Source organism: Leucoraja erinacea, unplaced genomic scaffold, assembly GCF_028641065.1.
Source record: "Leucoraja erinacea ecotype New England unplaced genomic scaffold, Leri_hhj_1 Leri_343S, whole genome shotgun sequence".
Classification (NCBI taxonomy): Eukaryota; Metazoa; Chordata; class Chondrichthyes; order Rajiformes; family Rajidae; genus Leucoraja; species Leucoraja erinaceus.
The window spans coordinates 15,326-37,643 of record NW_026576244.1 but is presented as its reverse complement, the minus strand read 5'-3'; the positions used below and the strand labels follow the sequence as shown (position 1 = coordinate 37,643).

Here is a 22,318-nt window from a genome sequence, read left to right as displayed (position 1 = left end):
GTCGAAAGCCTTTTGGAAGTCCAGATACACCACATCCACTGGTTCTCCCCTATCCACACTACTAGTTACATCCTCGAAAAATTCTATAAGATTCGTCAGACATGATTTACCTTTCATAAATCCATGCTGACTTTGTCCAATGATTTCACCACTTTCCAAATGTGCTGCTATCCCATCTTTAATAACTGACTCTAGCAGTTTCCCCACTACCGATGTTAGACTAGCTGGTCTGTAATTCCCCGTTTTCTCTCTCCCTCCCTTCTTAAAAAGTGGGGTTACATTTGCTACCCGCCAATCCTCAGGAACTACTCCAGAATCTAAAGAGTTTTGAAAGATTATTACTAATGCATCCACTATTTCTGGAGCTACTTCCTTACGTACTCTGGGATGCAGCCTATCTGGCCCTGGGGATTTATCGGCCTTTAATCCATTCAATTTACCCAACACCACTTCCCGGCTAACCTGGACTTCACTCAATTCCTCCAACTCTTTTGACCCGCGGTCCCCTGCTATTTCCGGCAAATTATTTATGTCTTCCTTAGTGAAGACGGAACCAAAGTAGTTATTCAATTGGTCCGCCATATCCTTGTTCCCCATGATCAACTCACCCGTTTCTGACTGCAAGGGACCTACATTTGTTTTAACTAATCTCTTTCTTTTCACATATCTATAAAAACTTATGCAGTCAGTTTTTATGTTCCCTGCCAGTTTTATTTCATAATCTATTTTTCCTTTCCTAATTAAGCCGTTTGTCCTCTTCTGCTGGTCTCTGAATTTCTCCCAGTCCTCCGGTATGCTGCTTTTTCTGGCTAATTTGTACGCATCATCCTTCGCTTTGATACTATCCCTGATTTCCCTTGTTATCCACGGATGTACTACCTTCCCTGATTTATTCTTTTGCCAAACTGGGATGAACAATTTTTGTAGTTCATCCATGCAGTCTTTAAATGTCTTCCATTGCATATCCACCGTCAACCCTTTTAGAATTAATTGCCAGTCAATCTTGGCCAATTCACGTCTCATACCCTCAAAGTTACCTTTCTTTAAGTACAGAACCATTGTTTCTGAATTAACAATGTCACTCTCCATCCTAATGAAGAACTCAACCATATTATGGTCACTCTTGCCCAAGGGGGCATGCACAACAAGATTGCTAACTAACCCTTCCTCATTACTCAATACCCAGTCTAAAATAGCCTGCTCTCTCGTTGGTTTCTCTACATGTTGATTTAGATAACTATCCCGCATACATTCCAAGAAATCCTCTTCCTCAGCACCCCTGCTAATTTGATTCACCCAATCTATATGTAGATTGAAGTCACCCATTATAACTGTTTTGCCTTTGTCACACGCATTTCTAATTTCCTGTTTGATACCATCTCCAACTTCACTACTACTGTTAGGTGGCCTGTACACAACACCCACCAGCGTTTTCTGCCCCTTAGTGTTTCGCAGCTCTACCCATACCGATTCCACATCCTCCAAACTAATGTCCTTCCTTTCCATTGCATTAATCTCCTCTCTAATCAGTAACACTACCCCACCTCCTTTTCCTTTCTCTCTATCCCTCCTGAATATTGAATATCCCTGGATGTTCATCTCCCAGCCTTGGTCACCCTGGAGCCATGTCTCCGTGATCCCAACTATATCATAGTCATTAATAGCTACCTGCACATTCAACTCATCCACCTTATTACGAATGCTCCTTGCATTGAGACACAAAGCCTTCAGGCTTGTTTTTACAACACTCTTACCCCTTATACAATTATGTTGAAAAGTGGCCCTTTTTGATTTTTGCCTGGGTTTTGTCTGCCTGCCACTTTTACTTTTCACCTTGCTACCTATTGCTTCTACCCTCATTTTACACCCCTCGGTCTCTACGCTCACACATTTAAGAAACCCTTTCCCTTTAACTCCATCCTCCACTATCCCATTCGACAACCCACCCCCCTTATTCAGTTTAAAGCCACCCGTGTAGCAGTGGCAAACCTGCCTGCCAGAATGCTGGTCCCACACCTGTTAAGATGCAATCCGTCCCTTTTGTACAGGTCCCCCTTACCCCAAAACAGATCCCAGTGATCTAAGAACCTAAATCCCTGCCCCGTGCACCAGTTCCTCAGCCACACGTTCAGGTCCCGTATCTCCCTGTTCCTGCTCTCGCCAGCACGGGGAACTGGAAGCAAACCGGAGATACCAACGCTGGAGGTCCTGCTTTACAACATTTTTCCGAGCTCTCTAAAGTCACGCTGCAGAATATTCATCCCCTTCTTTCCGACATCGTTTGTGCCGACATGCACTACCACTTCCGGATGTTCACCTTCGCCCTTGAGGATTTTCTGCACTCTGTCCGTGACATCCTGGATCCTGGCACCGGGAAGGCAGCACACCACCCACGCATCCCGTCTGTTGCCGCAGAAACCCCTGTCCGTACCTCTCACAATGGAGTCTCCCACTACAATGGCCTTGCCTGCCTTAGGCCTTTTTGGTTTTGGCTCAACAGCCCTATTCGCATCGCAAGCCAGTCCACCGCTCACGTCTTCTGTCCCAACAGCTTCTAAGCGGATGAACCTGTTTACAAGAGGTACACTACCCGGGTACGTTGGCATTCCATGCTTCCCTCCCTTTCTCACTGTCTCCCACCTTCTCTCTTCCAGTACCTTAGGTGTAACAATTGTTCTGTAGGACTTGTCGAGGAACGACTCCGTTTCTCGTATGAACCGGAGGTCATCCACTTGCTTCTCCAGTTCCCCAACACGGCCCTTCAGAAGCTCTACCTGGATGCACTTTTCGCATTTGTAGCAGCCAGAGGCACCAGCGGTGTCCTTGACCTCCCACATACTGCAAGCATCGCACTGAATCAGCTTGCCTGATATCGCCTTCTTTCGTCTCTACCTCTCAAGCGTATTGCGTGGTCTCCTCTCCTCAGCCTCCTCGCCGAAGACTCTCGAGCCAAATACTCTCACTTCCCTCACAAGGCCGCTCACTCACTGCTGCTCGCTAAGAGCCGTCTTGCTTAAATTGACTGATAAATTGCCTGATTTACCAATTTACAAAGCAAATTCCTCAGTTTTCAACTGTTTTCACCCCTCTGACTCACTTCTCTCCTCCCACTTGGGCTAGAGCCAATCAGTCGTATCTCTTGCTAATCTGCTGCTGCTGTTCCTCCCAAATCTGCAGCAGTTCTGAACAAAGACTGCCCGTCCTTGGCCTTTACTTGAACTGTTTTCACCCCTCTCCTCCCACTTGGGCTAGAGCCAATCAGTCGTATCTCTTGCTAATCTCCTACTGCTGTTGCTCCCAAATCTACAGCAGTTCTGAGAGCAGCTCCCAAATCTACAGCAGCTCCCAAATCTACAGCAGAATGGTGGCCGATTAGGAAAAGGGGAGATGCAACGAGACCTGGGTGTCATGGTACACGAGTCATTGAAAGTAGGCATGCAGGTGCAGCAGGCAGTGAAGAAAGCAAATTGTATGTTAGCATTCATACCAAAAGGATTTTAGTATAGGAGCAGGGAGTTTCTACTGCAGTTGTACAGGGTCCTGGTGAGACCACACCTGGAATATTCCGTACAGTTTTGGTCTCCTAATCTGAGGAAAGACATTCTTGCCATAGAGGGGATACAGAGAAGGTACACCAGACTGATTCCTGCGATGTTAGGACTTTCATATGAAGAAAGACTGGATACTCTCGGCTTGTACACGCTAGAATTTAGAAGATGGAGGGGGGATCTTACAGAGACTTTAAAAATTCTTAAGAGGTTGGGCAGGCTAGATGCAGGAAGATTGTTCCCGATGTTGGGGAAGTCCAAAACAAGGGGTCACAGTTTAAGGATAAGGGGGAAATCTTTTAGGACCGAGATGAGAAAAATATTTTTCACACAGAGAGTAGTGAATCTCTGGAATTCTCTGCTACAGAAGGTAGTTGAGGCCAGTTCATTGGCTATATTTAACAGGGAGTTTGATGTGGCCCTTGTGGCTAAATGTATCGGGGGATATGGAGAGCAGGCAGTTACAGGATACTGAGTTGGATGATCAGCCATGATCATAATGAATGGCGGTGCAGCCTCGAAGGGCCGAATGGCCTACTCCTGCACCTATTTTCTATGTTTCTATGTTTCCTACACAAAGAGTCAACAGCTTCAGGTTCCTGGATGTGTGTATCTGTGAAGGCCCGTCCTAGGCCCAGTGTATTGATGCATCACAATGAAAACTCATCATTGTCTTCACTTCCCCAGTAGATTGAAGAGATTCCCTATGTTGAATACTTTTTTGAATTCTCTTCTCTGGCAGAGAGCACTCTAACATGGAGTTATAGAGTCACACAACATGGAAACAGGGCCTTCGGCCCAATAGCATATTCCAACCAACTTGCTTCATCTGCACTAGTCCCATGAGCCAGTGATAATAGAAAATAGCCAATAGGTGTGGGAGTAGGCCATTCGGTCCTTTGAGCCAGCACCACCATTCAGTGTGATCATGGCTGATCATCCACAATCATTACTCCGTTCTCGTCTTCTCCATATATCCCCTGACTCCGCTATCTTCAAGGGCCCTATCTATCTCTCTCTTGAATGTATACAGAGAACAGGCCTCCACTGCCCTCTGTGGCTGAGAATTCCACAGACTCACAACTCTGTGTGAAAAAGTGTTTCCTTATCTCCGTTCTAAATGTCTTACCTCTTATTCTTAAAATGTGGCCCCTGGTTCTGGAGTCCCCCGACACTGGGAACATGTTTCCTGCCTCTAGCGTATCCCTCAATAATCCTGCCTCTAGATTATCCCTGAATAATCTTATATGTTTCAATAAGATCCCTTCTCATCCTTCTAATTTCCAGAGTATATAAGCCCAGATGCCGCATTCTATCAACAAGGTACAGGAAACTGAGTTGGATGATCAGCCGTGATCATGTTGAATGGAGGTGCAGGCTCGAAGGGCCGAATGGCCTACTCCTGCACCTATTTTCTATGTTTCTATGTTTCTAACATATGACAGGGTCGCCAACCCGGGAATTAACCTAATGAACCTACGCTGCACTCCCTCAATAGCAAGAATGCCCTTCCTCAAATTTGGAGACCAAAACTGCACACAATACTCAACTCCTCTTGTTATGAAGGCCAACATGCCATTCGCTTTCTTCATTGCCTGCTGTACCTGCATGCTTACTTTCAGTGACTAATGAACAAGGATCCCCAGATCCCTTCACCCTCCTCTAAAGCTTTCCCTTTCATGGCATATAAATGTAGTTATGTTTCCTGCCTCAACTACCTCCTCTGGAAGCTTGTTCCATTTACCCACCATCCTCTGTGTGGAAAAAATTGCCCTTAGGTTCCTATTAAAGGTTTCCCTTCTCACCTTAAACCTATGTCATCTGGATCTTGATTCCCCTATTCTAGATAAAAGACTATGTGTTCATCCTAATTAAACTCCTTAGTCCACTTACCCAGCTGATTATTGACAACCTTATTTACTATATACCACCTATTTTATTGGCATCTTCAAACTTACTAATCATGCCTTGCATATTCTCATACAAATTGTTAATATAAGCTACAAACAGAATGAGCCCAGCATCGATCCGTGAGGCACACACTCCCTGGTCATGTCCATGAAACTAATTCTATATCAAGTTAGACTCAAAAGGCTGGAGTAACTTAGCGGGTCAAATAGCATCTCTGGAGAAAAGGAATAGGTGACGTTTCGAGTCGAGTCTGAAAAAGGGACTCGACCTGAAACGTCACCCGAAACGTCAACTATTCTTTTTCTCCAGAAATGCTGTCCGGCCCGCTGAGTTACTCCAGCTTTTTGTGTTTATCTTCGGTTTAAACCAGCATCTGCAGTTCGTTCTTACACATTCTATATCCAGTTAGCTGGCTCTCCGTGGATCCCACGTTATCGAACTTTCCAGTGAAGCCTACGATGGGGAACCTTACATGAGGCCCAGCTAAAGTCCATAGAGACTATTGATACAACCCTGCCCTCAACCTTGGTTATTTCATTTTTTTAAATCAATCAAAAACATCCCCCACCTTTCCAAATGCATCTTATCGATCAAAATCATCTCCTGTAACTTACCTACCACAGATGTTAACTTCATTGCTCTATAGTTCCAAGGTTTTTCTTTGCAGCACTTTTTAAATAGTGGCACAACATTAGCCACCTTCAAGTCTTCTGGCACCTCACCCTTGTCTAATGATGATTTATATATCTTAGCCTGGGCTCTTGCGATTTAATCTTCAGCTTCCCACTGTATCCTTGTATATATCTCATTAGGATCTGGACCTTCATACGTCATAGGATGTTTAGCCCTTCCTTGACTGTAATGCAAACTGTCCATTAAGTTTCAAAGCTCCCAAGTGTTCATAAAACACAGATCAGTGCAGCACAAGGACAGGCCCTTCGTTCCACAATGTCTGTGCTGAGCATGATGCCAAGACTATCCCTTATCTACCTGCGCAAAATCCACATCCCTCCATTCCTTGCATATCCATATCTCTAGTCAAAAGCCTCATAAATGCTACTATTGTATCTTCCACAACCACCAACCCTGGCAGTGCATTCCAGGCACTAACCACCCTCTGTGTAAAACAAAAGCTGCGCAGTGGATCTGCTTTAAATTTTGCCCTTTCACCTTAAAGCAATGCTCTCTAGTATTTGATTTCATTCATCCAGGGAAAAAGGTTCTGACTGCCTGCCCTATCTATACCTCTCATCATTTTATGTACATCCATCAGGTTTTCCCGCAGCCTCGGCATTCCAGAGAAAACAATCCAAGTCTGTCCAACCTCTCCATGTAGCCCCTAATCCTGGCAACAATCTGGTAAACTTCCTCTGCCCCCTTTCCAAAGCCTCCACATCCTTCCTGCAATAGGGTGACCAGAACTGCACACAATATTCCAAATGTGGCCTCACCAAAGTCCTATGAACTGGTGGGGGGGGGGGGGGGGGGGGGGGGGGGCCGTCCTGGGGGAAGCTGTCCATTTTCTCATCTCTTATTTTAATTTTTAGTGAGTCAAGTGTTTTGTTTTTGGAGGTCTATTATTTTTTATGTGGGGGGGTGGGGGGGGGGAAACTGCTTTCAGGGTCCCTACCCAGTCGGAGAGGCGGCTTCCTCCGAGCAGCAACTTCGACCCATCCTCATTTTTATGTTTAAATTTCTTTATTATTGTTATGTTGTATTCTTTTTAATGTGCTGCAATGGCAAACCGCATTTCACTACACCAATTGGTGTATGTGACAAATAAAGAACCTTGGAACCTTTTGAACCTTTGAACCTGTACCATGATTTCCTGACTCTTATACTCAATGCCCTGACCTATGAGGAGGTGACAAACATGGTCGATAAGGGTAGGGTGGTGGATGTTGTTTACAAGGATTTTAGTAAGGTGAACTTGTACTTGGGCATTGTCTTCAGTTTAGGAAAGATTTCATAAAGCTGACACAAGATAGCAAAGTTGGTTTATGAGGATGTTGTTGGGACCCAAGAGCTCTCTAGAGCTACAGAGAGAGTTAGGGAGGCTAGGACCTTAATCCTTGGAGCGCAGGAGGCTGGCGGATGATCTTACAGAGATGTATAAAGTCATGGGGAGTAGATTGAGTGAATGTATAGTTGAGTTTAGAGAAACGGCATGGAAACAGGCCCTTCAGCTCACCGAGTCCACATCGACCATCGATCATCCCTACGCTAGTCCTATGTTATCCCACACACTAGGTGGAATTTACAGAAGCTAACCACGATCGGCTTTGAAATGTAGTTGGAAACCGGAGCACCCACGTGGTCACAGGGAGAACGTACAAACTCCACAGAGAGAGCACTCGTTGTCAGGATTGAACCTGGGTTTCCGGCGCTGTGAGGCAACAGCTCCAACGCTGCACCACTGTGCTAGCCCTGCACAGTGTTTTTCCCCATGAGGCATTTAACAACTAGAGAGCTTAGGTTTAAGGAGGGATGGGAAAGAGTTAATGGGAAACTGAGGGACAATGCTTTCACACAGAGGGTGCTGGGTATATGGAACAAACTGCCAGAGGAAGTGGCAAGGCAGCATTTATGAAGCTCAATGTCCTTTCATAACTGTGCTGGGTTGTAGCAGGCACATGCTGCTGACCACAGTTCAGTACAATATGGGTGAGGACAACTTTCTCTCACTTGCCTTCTCTATCTCTACAGCTGAGTTGGTTTGTGTGCACGTGTGGTTTTCCCCAGTTCTGCTCTGACAGTTCTATATGATCTATTTTGAGAGACGGAGAAAGTGATGTTATCATCCTGGGTGGACCAAACCATACACTAAATAAAACTTGCTACTTGCTGTATAATCTTACAGATCGCTTGGAGAATGCAGAACAAAGGAAATAATAAGATGTACTGGACCAGATCCTTTTATGATTCAGCATGTTGCAGAAGGACAACACATATCTTCATAGATGTAGTACTGCTGCTGTATAGAAACACCTCTGAATCACTCACAGAAAGAAGTTCAACAATGTTTCTAACAGATTTTGGGACAGTTCAAGTAATAGAGTCGTAGAGTCGTACAGCACTGAAACTGGCCCTTCAGCCCAACTTGTCCATGACCACCCAGATATCCTATCTGCACTTAACTCACTTGCTCACGTTTGGCCAATACCCCTGGAAACTTTTCCTATCCAGGTATCTGTCTAAATTTTGTTCAAATGTTGTTACCGTATCTGCCTCAACTACCCCTCTGGCAGTCCGCTCCATATATCTACCTCCGTCTGTATGAAAAAGTTGCCTTCCAGATTCCTATTAAATGCCCATCTAATCTGAAAATGTTATTCTCTGATTTTTGATTCCACTACTCTGGGGAAAAGACTCTGTGCATTCACCTCTATTTCCCCCATGATCCTATACACCTCCATAAGATCACCCCTCAGCCTCCTGCGTTCCAAGGAATCAAATCCGAGCCAGCCTAACCACCCTCCATAGCTCAGGCCTCCGTCCTGGCATCATCCTTGTATATCCTCTCTGCACTCTTTCCACCTTAATGACATCGATCCTATGCTGACAAAAACTGAACACAACTCTCCAAATGTGGCCACACCAACATCTTGTACAATTGTAATATAGACACTGTCCTCTACAGCCAATTTATCCTTAAATCAGCTCCCAAGAGGAGGCTTTCCATCCTAGGACATTCGAGATGTCCTCTTTCTGTAGTAAATGTGGATTCCCCCTGCTGTCATAGACAGATCCCTCACCTGCACCTCCTCAGTGTCCCGTAGTTTTGCTCTTGCGTCCCCTTCCCCCCAAACTGAACAAGAATAGAGTTTCCCTGGTCCTCACCTTTCACCCCACCAGCTTCCACATCCAACACTTATTTTTCTGACTTTTCCACCACCTCCAATGTGATCCCATCAGTAGTTACATCTTCCCATCTCCACCCCTTTCTGCCTTCCAGAGAAACAGCTCCTTCTTCTATTCCTTGGTTCACTCATCCCTTCCCACCCAAATCCCAGGTACCTTCCCCAGTAACCGCAGGAGATGTAACACCTGTCCCTATAGCTCTTCCCTCACATCAACCCAGGACCCAGCAATCCTTCCAGTTGAGATGACGTTGGGTCACGTGACCAACCTCATCTTCTGTGTGTAGGAAGGAACTGCAAATGCTGATTTGAACCGAAGATATACACAAAAACATCACCCATTTCTTCTCTCCAGAGATGCTGCCTGTCCTGCTGAGTTACTCCAGCTTTTTGTGTCTCATTCTCTGTGTTCCAGATGTGGCCTCCTTTACATTGGCGAGACCAAGTGTAGAATCGGCCGACTGTTTCGCTGAACACTTGCGCTCGTACTAAACCATGGCCTACTGAATTTCCCGGTTGCTAACCATTTTAACTCCCCTTCTTGTTCCTACAGTGACCTTTCTGTCCTGGGCCTCCTCTATCGCCATCTGGTTCTTGATTCCCATATTCTAGATAAAATACTATGTACTCATCTTAATTAAACTCCATTAATCATTCCTTGGTACACTTACCCAGCTGATTATTGACAACCTTATTTACTCTCTATGATATTTTAATGGCATCTTCAAACTTACTAATCATGCCTTGCATATTCTCATACAAATTGTTCATATAAACTTCTTCAGACTGGTCTCAACCTGAAATGTTACCTATTCCTTCTCTCCAGAGATGCTGCCTGTCCCGCTGAGTTACTCCAGCTTTTTGTGTCTATCTTCAGTTGAAACCAGCATCTGCAGTTCCTTCTTACACACTAATGGATTGGTACATTGGGTTGTACAGTGGATGATGCATTGGATTATACACTGGGCCATTACACTGTTGGGGCCAAACAGTAGCATGTGTTGAGTGTAGTAATGAACAGTGATGTGGCTCACTGCCCATCTTGGTGTCATGCACCAAGGCCTGTTCCTGAGAAATATGTTTTTATAGATTATGTGTCTTCTGTGTGTCTTTTTAACTTGACTTGACTTGACTCTCTGAACAACCGCACAAGAGTTCCTATGTGTGTAAGCACAAATGGCAAATACAATTTTTGACCTTGACCTTTTGAGTGTGATCACTGGGAGAAGTGGGCACCATTATCTTCACCTACCTGATATTCGAACTTGTCAATTCCAAAGATGAACAGCAGTTGTGCCAAAAAGAGGCTGATGCACAGGTGAGTGTGGATGGTGGTCCTGATACTTTTAAGGGCCCGACACAGGGTGAAGGTGAGGACTGACAGCGCAAGGCAAACCAGAGAGACAATAACGCCGACCAGAGTGATCAGATCTAGATTGTGAGCATCATTCCCCTGAGGAGAAAAGAGCCATTGTAAATTAGAGTAATGTTTGAGGCATTCACATAGACACATGAACAGTGGGGATGACTGTTTACAGACCACATGTGGGGAATGTGTGGTTTAAATTGGTCTCACGGTCGGCACAGACTTTGTAGCAGCAGAACCTGTTTCTGCACTGTTCTAAATTCTATTTTCATGAAATCCATTCATACAAATTTCATCCTTGAAATCATACCTGAAAAATAGCCAAGGTTAACAGATATAAGATTGAATTAATCTTTTCCAGGCTGTAAATCTGCAATGAGGGTGCATTCAGGTCAGTTCTTGGATTAGGCTAGTTGGAATTTATATTAATGACCTGGGGGCGAGGACTCAGTGTCATGTTTGCCGATAAGATTATAATAGATTTTAGTTTTGTTTAGAGATACAGCATGGAAACAGGCACTTCAGCCCACCGAGTCTGCGCCGACCAGCGATCCCCGCACATTAATACTATCCTACACATACTAGCGACAATTTACACTTATACCAAGTATACAAACCCAAGACAATTAACTTGCAAACCTGTACGGCTTTGTAGTGTGGGAGGAAACCGAAACTCGGAATAAGCCCACGTGGTCACGGGGAGAATGTACAAACCCCGAACAGACTGCACCATAGTCAGGATCGAACCTGTGTCTCTGGTGTTGCAAGCGCTGTAGGGCAGCAACTCTACCGCTGCACCACCGTGATGCAGATGAAATAAGATGCTGAATTATGTTTGGACTCTGCAGCAGGCGAGACTCCAGGATGGTGTGTTACCTCCCTGGTACTAGGCCAGGACGTCTCTGAGCAGCTGCACCACATCCTCAAGAGTGAGGGGATGCAGCCGGATGTTGTTGTGCATATTGGCACATACGTCGGAAGAGGAAGAAGGTTCTGCAACAAGAATTTACGGAATAGGGTAGAAGACTGAAAAGTAGTGCCTGCAGGATAGTGATCTCAGGATTGCCTCCAGTACCTCGTGCTAGTTAAGGTAATAATAATAAGACTGGGGAAATGAATGTGTGGCTGAGGAGTTTGTGCAGGGATTTGGGATAATTGGGATTTCTTCTGGGGCAGGGTTGCGAAAAGGGGGACGGGTTGCACCTAAACGTAACCAACATCCCATCTGGAAGGTTTGCTAATGCTACACTTAATGCTACTTAATGCTACACTTAATGCTAATGGGTTTAATCTCGATTGGCAGGTGGGTGGGATCTCGTGCAGGACATGACACTGAGAGTCTAGAAGTTGGTATGGAGGATGGTGTGGGAAAGGTTAGTGGGCAGAATAGGTAGGAGACCGAGGAAGGAAGGTTGGTTTAAACTGCGCTTATCTTATTGCAAAGATCCTGATGGGTAAGACAGATGAGCTTAGGGCATGGATAGGTACGAGTGACTGGGACATTGTAGCCATGACTGAAACCTGTCTAAGGGAGGGGCAGGACTCGCAGCTCAATAATCTGGGGTAAAGGAGCTTCAGGAGAGACAGGGGTGAGGAGAAAAGAGGAGGGGGGATTGCATTGTTCGTTAAGGAAGATGTCACGACTGTGTTGAGAGGTGACATTATTGACGGTTCATGTTGTGAGGCTATACGGGTGGAGCTGAGGAACAAGAAAGGGAAATAGTCAACAGGAATTAGAAGAACAAATGTGCCGGGAGATTGCAGGCAGCTGCAGGTCAAATAAGGTTGTTGTAGGAGGGGAATTCAACTTTCCCAATATAGACTGGGAAAATCATAGCGTGAAGGGTTCAGATTGGGTGCAATTCCTCAAAACTGTTCTGAAGGTTTCTTAAGCAGTATGTGGAGGCTCCTACACGTGAGAGGGCAATGCTGGATCTAGTATTGGGAAATTGGGAAGGGCACGTTAATGAAGTGTGTGTGGAGGAGCCTTTTGGGACCAGTGACCTCATTTCGATTAGGTTTAAGATAGTTATATGGATAGGGACGCAGAGGGTCCCGTGTTTAAATGCTGAACAGGGTTAAAGCCAATTTGAGGGTATGAGAGAAGGTCTCGCTCAAGTTAACTGGAGCAGGTTATTAGATGGGAAAGGAACATCAGCCAAGTGGGATGTTTTTAAACATGTACTGAAGAAAGCTCAGGATGTGGACGTCCCCATTAGAGTGAAGGACAAAGCAGGCAAACATAAGAAAGCTTGGCTGACGACGGAAATTGAGACATTAGCCAAAAACAAGAAGGATGCATGGGACATGTATAGGCAGCTGGGATCAAGTGCATCCCTGGAGGGGAGAGAGTGGGACCTCTCAGGAATCAAAGCGGTCACCTCTGTGTGGAGCCAAGGTCCTCAATGAGTATTTCTCATCGATATTTCAGAGGAGAAAGACAGTAGGACCTAGGAAATTGGAGCAGTGACTGGAAGTGTCTTGAGAGCAGTCAGGATTACTGTTGAAGAAGTACTGAAGGTACCGTCGTGTTTGAAGGCAGACAAATCTCCAGGGCCTGATCTGATATATCTGAGGACATTGTGGGAAACTAGAGAGAACATTGCAGGAGCCCTGGTTGAAATTTTACGAGTTGTCCTTAATTACAGGAGAGGTGCCGGAAGACTGGAGGGTGGCAAATGTTTTACCTCTTTTCAAGAAGGGCTGCAGGGAAAATGCTGGGAACTATAGGCCAGTGAGCTTAACATCTATAATTGGTTAGTTACTAGAGAGTATTCTGAAAGACAGGATATACAGGCATTTGGATGGGCAAGGGTCGATTAGGGATTGTCAGCATGGGTTTGTATGTGGGAGATCGTGTCTCACAAATCTGATTGATTTTTTTGAAAATGTGACCAAAAAGGTTGATGAAGGCCGAGCTGTAGATGTTGTGTACATGGACTTCAGTAAGGCCTTCGACAAGGTTCCACATGGTAGGCTGCTCTGGAAGTCTGAAGAAGGGTTTCGGCCCAAAATGTTGCTTATTTCCTTCGCTCCATAGATGCTGCTGCACCCACTGAGTTTCTCCAGCACTTTTGTCTAACCTGGAAAGTTGGATCACGTGGAATCCAAAGAGAGAAAGCTGAATGGATAGCAAATTGGCCCCATGGAAGGAAGGAGAGGGTAATGGTTGAAGATTGTTTCTCAGACTGGATGCCTGTGACCAGTGGTGTGCCCCAGGGTTCGGTTCTGGGCCTGGTACTCTTTGCCATCTACATCAAGATGAGAACATACAGGGCAAGATTTGCTGATGAAACAAAAGTTAGCGGTTTTGCAGATAGTGAAGATGGTTGTGAACGATTGCAGCAGGATCTGGATCGATTGGCCAAGTGGGCAGAGGAATGGTTGATATAATTTAATACGGAGAAATGTGAAGTGTTGCATTTTGGGACATCGAACAAGGGCAGGACCAACACAATAAATGGTAGGTCTCTGGTTAGTGTTGTAGAGCAGAGGGATCAAGGAGTACAGGTGCATGGTTCCTTGAGGGTTGAGTCGCAGGTAGATGTGGTCAAAAAGGCTTTTGGCACTTTGACCTGCATCAGTCAGAGTAATGAGTATAGAAGTTGGGAGGTCATGTTGCAGTTGTTTAAGACATTGGTGAGGCCGCATTTTGAATATTGTGTTCAGTTCTGAGCACCATGTTATAGGAAAGATATTGTCAAGCTTGAATTGCTTCAGAAAAGGTTTATGTTGCCAGGAATAGAGGGTGTGAACTATAGGGAGAGGTTGAGTAGGCTTGTTCTTTATTCCATGAAGCCCAGGTGGATAAGGGGTGATCTTATAGAGGTGTATAAGAGGGGAATAGATCGGGCAGATGCACAGAGTCTTTTGCCCAGTGTAGGGGAATCAAGGACCAGTGGACATAGGTTCAAGATGAAGGGGAAAAGATTTAATATGAATCAGAGGGGTACCTTTTTCACACAAAGGGTGGTCGGGGTATGGAACGACCTGCCAGAGGAGGTAGTTGAGGCTGGGATTATCCCATCGTTTAAGAAACTGTTTGACAGGTACATGGAAAGGACAGGTTTGGAGGGATATGGACCGTTTCCACACTGTATCACTCTTTGACTCTTTGAATCTACGACTCTACAGGGAGAATAAAGAACCAAAAGTTAGGAAATGGAGTTTAATGTGGAAAGTGTGAGGTCATGCACTGGAAGAGGAATTCAAAGGTAGAACATTATCTAAATGAAGGAGCGTTGCAAATGAGGCATAGATATGGGAGATAGTCAGAACCTATTTTCCAGGATCGAAATGTCAAATACTAGAGGGCATAGCTTTAAGGTGAGAGGGGCAAAGTTTAAAGGAGATCTGTGGGGCAAGGCTTTTTTTTACACAAAGGATGGTGGGTGCCTGGAACAAGTTGTCGGGTGGAAATGGAGGCAGTTATGATAATGGCATTTAATAGACTTATGGATAAGCACATGGATGTGCAGGATATGGAGGAATATGGATTATGTAGGCAGATATGTTGCTTTTGGCATTATGTTAGGCACAGACCTCGTGGGCAGAAGAGCCTGTTCCTGTGCTGTACTATTCTATGTTCAATATTTTGTATATGTTCCATGACGGAAGTAGAGAAGTCATGTGTTCTTGTGCAGGAGTTGCAAAACGTTAGCAGGCTGAAGAAAGTAGTTAGGAAGGCAAGAATGGCCTTTAGGGTGTTAGTTTGGATGGCCCTTATTGCAAAAACGTTTATGTTTAGATATAAGGAAGATTGTTGACTATGGTCCATCATAGTGGTGAGGCAGCACCTGGAGTATTAGAAGCACAGGAACAGTCCCTTCAACCCACAATGGCCATACCAAGCATGATGCTTAACCAAATTTCCTCTGCCTGTGCATGATCCATATCCTTCCATTCTCGGCATTAAATGCCACCATCATATCTACCACCATCACCACACCGCCAGTGTGTTTCAGGCACCCGCCGCTCTGTGTAAAAAACATGCCCCGTTCATCTCCATTAAACTTAAGGTGTTAAGGCCTCTCATACCTTTATGCTGTGCCATCTAGTTTATGACATTTCCACCCTGCGATTCTGTGGTTCCCGGGCCCAGACTGTGTTGGATTACTTCGACTACCCTTCTTGTAATGTTCTTTGAAGTAATAACGGGGAATAATGAAATGGCAGATGAATTAAATACGTTTTTTGTATCAGTCTTTACAGAAGAAGACACCAGCCAAATGTCTGTATTCCAAGAGAGTTAGGAGGTAGAAGGTAGTGGAGTTGCTATTACTAACTAGAAGGTGCTTGGGAAACTGAAAGGTCTGAAGGTGGATAAGTCATCTGGATCAGATGGACAACACCCCACAGTTATGAAATAGATAGCATTAGAGATTGTGGAGGCATTACTGGTGATCTTTCAAGAATCACTGAAGTCAGGAGTGGTCCCAGAGGACTGGAAAATTCCAAATGTTACTCCGCTATTCAAGAAGGCAACGAAGGATAAGAGGGGAAACTATAGGCTGGTTAGCCTGACTTCAATGGTTGGTAAGATTTTAGAGGCAAAGAGTAGGGATAAAGGGGGCTTTCTCTGGTTGGCTGCCAGTAACTAGTGGAGTTCCGCAGGGGTTGGTTTTGGGGCCACTAGACTTTGCATTGTCTATTAATGATTTGGATGAGGGAATTGAAGGCTTTGTGGTCAAGTTTGTCGATGACACAAATATAGGTGGAGGGGTAGGTAGTGTCAGCGAGGCAAGGTCTTGGATAGGTTGAGAGAGTGGCCAAAGTAGTGGCAGAGGGAATACAACATAGCAAAGTGTGCAGTCATGCACTTTGGGAGTAGGAATATTTTGGTCATAGACTATTTTCTAGATGGGCAGAGGATTCAGAAAGTGGAGGTGCAGAAGGACATGGGAATGCTGGAGCAGAATTCCCAAAAGGTTAATTTGCATGTTGAATTGGTAGTAAGGAAGCAAATGCAATGTTAGCATTTATTTCCAGAGAACTAGATATTAAAAATAGGGATGTAATGCTGAGGCTTTATGAGGCACTGTCAGAGCATTGTGAGCAGTTTTGTGTCCCTTGTCTGAGGAGCGGTGTGCTGGCATTGGAGGGTTAGAGGTTTATGAGAATGATCCAGAGGATGATTGGGTTAATGTATGATGACGAGCACTGGGCGTGTACTCGCTGAAGTTTAGAAGGATTACTTTATTGTCATGTGTTCCAAGGTACAGTGAAAAGCTTGTTGCGTGCTAACCAGTCAGTGAAAAGACAACACATGATTACAATAAAGCTATCTACAGTGTACAAATACCCAATAATGGGAATAATGTGAATAATGTTTAGTGCTAGATATCCAATAAAATCCTATCAAAGATAGTCCAAGTCTCCAATGAGGTAGATAGTAGATCTGGACTAGTTGTTGGTGGGATGGTTCCATAGCCTGATAACTGAACCATCCTACCAACAATGTGTGTCCTGAGATATTATCTAGGATGAGGGGGACATTGAAACATCGAATAATTGTCTGGTTCGTGTGGATGTGAAGAGGATGTTTCCACGAGTTGGAGAGTCTAGGACCAGAGTGCACAGCCTTGGAATAAAAGGATGTACCTTTACAAAGGAGATGAGGTAGAATTACTTTTGTCAGAGGGTAGTGAATCTGTGTAATTCATTGCCACTTTAAAGCAGAGTTTGCCACTTTAAATCGGGTATTTTTAAGGTGGAGATTGGCAAATTCTTGATTAGTAAGGATGCCAGAGGTATTGGGAGAAGGCAGGAGAATGGGGTTGAGATGGAAAGGTAGGTCAGCCATGATTGAATGGCAGAGTAGACTTGATAGGTCGAATGGACTAATTCTGCTGCAATGACTCATGAGCATTGCAATGTGGGAGGAAACTGGAGCACTCGGAGGAATACCCGTGCAGTCACAGGGAGAAAGTGCAAGCATATTTGCCGTTTTGAGCCCCATATCTGAAGAAGGATGTGCTGACATTGGAGACGGTGCTGAGGAGGTTTACGAGATTGATCCCATGAATGATTGGGTTAACATATGATGAGCGTTTGGCGGCACTGGGCCTTCTACTCACTGAATTATAGAAGGATGAGGGTGAACCTCAATGAAACATTCCGGATAGTGAAAGGCCTGGATAGAATAAGGCTGTTTCCACTAATGGGAGAGTCTAGAATCAGAGGCTATAGCCACAATAAAAGGGTGTATGTTTAGAAAGGAGATGAGGAGAAATTTCTTTAGTCAGAGGGTGGTGAATCTGTGGAATTATTTGCCACAGATGAAGCCAAGCCAGTGGATATTTTTTAAGGCAGAGATTGACTGATTCTTGATTCCTAAGGGTGTCAGGGATAATGTGGAGAAGGCAGAAGAAAAGGGTTGAGAGGGAAAACAGATCAGCCATGATTGAACATGAAAGTAGACTTAATGGGCGGAATGGCCTAATGGTGTTCCCAGAACTTGTGGACGTATGAACCTCACAGGTAGCACCCTTGGTCAAGATCGAGCCAAAGTTTCTGGCACTGTTCCTGACACAGCTTGACCAGTTGTGCCACTGTGTATTAGTATTCTCCACATTGATCTCACTATCCTCCACGTCCTTCTCCTTGGTGAAAACAGATGCAAAGTACTTGTTAAGTATCTCATCTATATCCTTCAAGCACAAATCAACATTTGAGCCTTGAACAGTCCTACCTATTTCCAGTTATCTGCTTATACGTAATATACGGATAAAAAGCCCAGGATTTTCCTTTATTCCTACTCACCAATACCATTTTGTTCTCCCTTTTGGCCTACTTCTTTCCTCGTGGCTTTATACTCCTCAAAGTTCCTGTCTGATTTTATCTTTCTCAACCTTACATAAGCTCCCTATTTTTTTTGACCAGATTTGCAACGTCTTTGATGATCCAAGGTTCCCCCTACCTTGCCATCCTATGTCTCCTCCTCACTGGAACATATGGTCCTGAACTCTAGTCAGCTGGCCGTTAAACCACTTCCACATGTCAGATGTGGACTTACCCAATAACCGATGCTCCCAATATACTCTCCCTAGCAGATGCCTAATAATGCTGCATGCACCTAACCCCACTTAGTACCACAAGGTCCAGACTTATTCTTATTCATAACTATCTGAATACCTTTGCAGTTATAATCACTGTTCCCAAAAACCTCTTTCATTGAAACACCAGTGACCTTACTTTAGACTTTAAAGATACAGCAGGAAAATAGGCCCTTAGGCCCACTGTCAGCGATCACCTCGTACACTAGCACTATCCTGTATACTAGATACAATTTACACTTTACGGAAGCCAATTAGCTTACAAGCCTGTACATTGGAGTGTGCGAGGAAACTGCACCCAGAGAAACCCCTGCAGTCACAGGGAGAAGGTACAAATTCCATACAGACAACTCCCTGAATCAGGATTGAACCTGGATCTCTGGATTCAATTACTGAGAGACTATGCTGGCCCTTAATATTTGAATTTAATAACCCAGCCAAGCTTGTTTCCCAACACGAGGCAACCTGGAATCCCTTTGAGTTGGACTATCTACATACTGTTGGATACACCTGTAAATTCTGCCTCATCTGAAGCTTTTGAGCAATTCCCAGTCAATATTGGGGAAGATAAAATCATCCACAACACCAACTTGTTGCTTTTGCATCCTTCTGTAAACTGTCTATGCATCTGTTCCTCAATCTCCCGCTGACAGAGTGGTTGCACTTTTCTCCAGAGCAAAATCTAACTCTTTCTTGAAAACATCCAGTGAATTGGCTGCTACTGCCTTCTGTGGCAGAGAATTCCACTCTCAGCCAACTACAAAAAGCCGCGTTTATTGCCACTCATTGTCTTCTGCCTTCCATCATCATCATCATTGAAAACATTAGTGACGCAGTGGTGCTGGTTTCCGACGGGCACGGTGATGGATGCACCACACATCTCTGTCCTCCATGCAGCTGGCAAGCTCCTCTTTTGTCTCTTCACATGCGTCTTCCATCAACGTCTTCAGCATTCTGGAGTATGGTGTACAATTTTGGTCGCCTAATTATAGGAAGGACGTCAACAAAATAGATAGAGTACAGAGGAGATTTACTAGAATGTTGCCTGGGTTTCAGCAACTAAGTTACAGAGAAAGGTTTAACAAGTTAGGGCTTTATTCTTTGGAGCGCAGAAGGTTAAGGGAGGACTTGATAGAGGTCTTTAAAATTATGAGAGGGATAGACAGAGTTGACGTGGATAAGCTTTTCCCACTGAGAGTAGGGAAGATTCAAACAAGGGGACATGACGTGAGAATTAAGGGACAGAAGTTTAGGGGTAACATGAGGGGGAACTTCTTTACTCAGAGAGTGGTGGCTGTGTGTAATGAGCTTCCAGTGAAGGTGTTGGAGGCAGGTTCGTTTTTATCATTTAAAAATAAATTGGATAGTTATATGGACGGGAAAGGAATGGAGGGTTATGGTCTGAGCGCAGGCATATGGGACTAGGGGAGAATACGTGTTCGGCACGGACTAGAAGGGTCGAGATGGCCTGTTTCCGTGCTGTAATTGTTATATAGTTATATCGTCCTGATTGGCCGTCCCGGGTCACGTCTTCCATGCGTGGGTTCCCACAACACAACCTTGTTTGCTGGCATTTCTGGGTGGCGGTGGCAGTGACCAGCGAGCCTCATCCTTCTCATTCTGATCTTCTAGGTCAGAGGTGGAATCTCCCCATAGAGCAGGGTGTTAGTGATAACCATATAACCATATAACAATTACAGCACGGAAACAGGCCATCTCGGCCCTACAAGTCCATGCCGAACAAATTTTTTTTCCCCTTAGTCCCACCTGCCTGCACTCGTACCATAACCCTCCATTCCCTTCTCATCCATATGCCTATCCAATTTATTTTTAAATGATACCAATGAACCTGCCTCCACCACTTCCACTGGGAGCTCATTCCACACCGCCACCACTCTCTGCGTAAAGAAGTTCCCCCTCATATTACCCCTAAACTTCTGTCCCTTAATTCTGAAGTCATGTCCTCTTGTTTGAATCTTCCCTATTCTCAAAGGGAAAAGCTTGTCCACATCAACTCTGTCTATCCCTCTCATCATTTTAAAGACCTCTATCAGGTCACCCCTTAACCTTCTGCGCTCCAGAGAATAAAGACCTAACTTATTCAACCTATCTCTGTAACTTAGTTGTTGAAACCCAGGCAACATTCTAGTAAATCTCCTCTGTACTCTCTCTATTTTGTTGACATCCTTCCTATAATTTGGCGACCAAAATTGTACACCATACTCCAGATTTGGTCTCACCAATGCCTTGTACAATTTTAACATTACATCCCAGCTTCTATACTCAATGCTCTGATTTATAAAGGCTAGCATACCAAAAGCTTTCTTTACCACCCTATCTATATGAGATTCCACCTTCAAGGAACTATGCACGGTTATTCCCAGATCCCTCTGTTCAACTGTATTCTTCAATTCCCTACCACTGTGATGTGGTCCCTCCAACTACATTCGGGTGGATGTACCATCGAGAGACTTGGACAGTGCTCGAGTGAGAGTCCATGCCTCACACCAGTACAATAATATGGTCTCTACAGTTACATGCAAGAATCTCAGTTTGAGACCCTTAGACATCCGAGACGTCCAGATTTTCCCCATGTTATTGAGAGCTTTCCATGCGAGCGCTTTCTGGACCTTGGTGTCATTCTCCGAGCCCTGCACCCTCGCTCCCAGGTACTTGACGTCCTCCACTTTCTTGAGAGATGCACCGCCACTGGTCTTGAAAGGCTCATGGTCACCAACGTTGAACACCATGTACTCCGTCTTCTTGAGGTGAAGGCCCACTTTCTCACACTCCGTCTCGACCCTGCCGAGCAGCTCCTGTGCCTCCCTAATCTGGTCTGACAGCAGGACGATGGCATCAGCGAAGTCGAGGTCTGTCAAGTTAACTGGCCCGATTCTTCTCGAACTCCTTGGGGTGATTGTGGAGCCAAGGTCCTCATGTTCCTTGAGCGCCTGCCTCCTGGCATTAACATGGGCAATAACGAAGAGAAAGGGTGCCAGCGTGTCTCCCTGTAAGACCCCCGCGAGGATCTCGAGCACTTTGTTCTCGCCAGCCGGGTGACAACCTTGGTTGTGGTGCCCAAGTGCATATCCTCAATTGCTCTAAGGACACGAGGAGGGATACCGTAAGCCTTCAAAATCCTCATCATTTTACATCGATGAATCGAGTCAAAAGCCTTCCTGAAGTCTATGAACGTTAGGATGGCCGGCAGGTTGTTATTCTTCACCTCCTCAATTACTCTTCGGGGGGGGGGGGGGGGGGGGGGGGGGGGGGGGGGGGGGGGGGGGGGGGGGGGGCAAGGGGGGGGGGTGGGGGGCAAGGGTCTGTGTGACCGAGTTCCTCTGCTGAGTTTAGTGGTAACATTGTCACCACTGTCATGGTATGCTACTCCCCTCACAACAGCAGCCCTGAGGCCAAAGTGGAACAATTCCACTCTGTTCTCCAAGTTGCGATGGAGTGAGTACATGTGCACAATTTTCTGGCTGTGTTTGGGGACTTCAATGTCTGCCTCAGACCGGAGGATGCCTGTTACATCTATCACACTGGTGACACTGATCGGAATGGTCAACAACTCGGCAC

At 45.2% G+C, this 22,318-nt stretch overlaps 1 protein-coding gene across 1 annotated transcript in view; it reads right to left on the bottom strand.

Annotated features, from left to right (window-relative positions):
* The window catches only part of LOC129693549 (adhesion G protein-coupled receptor E4-like), a gene marked incomplete at its 5' end in the record, with an annotated part of 55,479 nt that overhangs the window by 21,223 nt on the left and 11,938 nt on the right, over positions 1–22,318 (bottom strand). Inside the window, one exon of the mRNA XM_055630350.1 lies at positions 10,572–10,772. Within this exon, the coding sequence (XP_055486325.1) occupies positions 10,572–10,772 (201 nt within the window). The remainder of the gene's footprint in view (positions 1–10,571; positions 10,773–22,318) is intronic.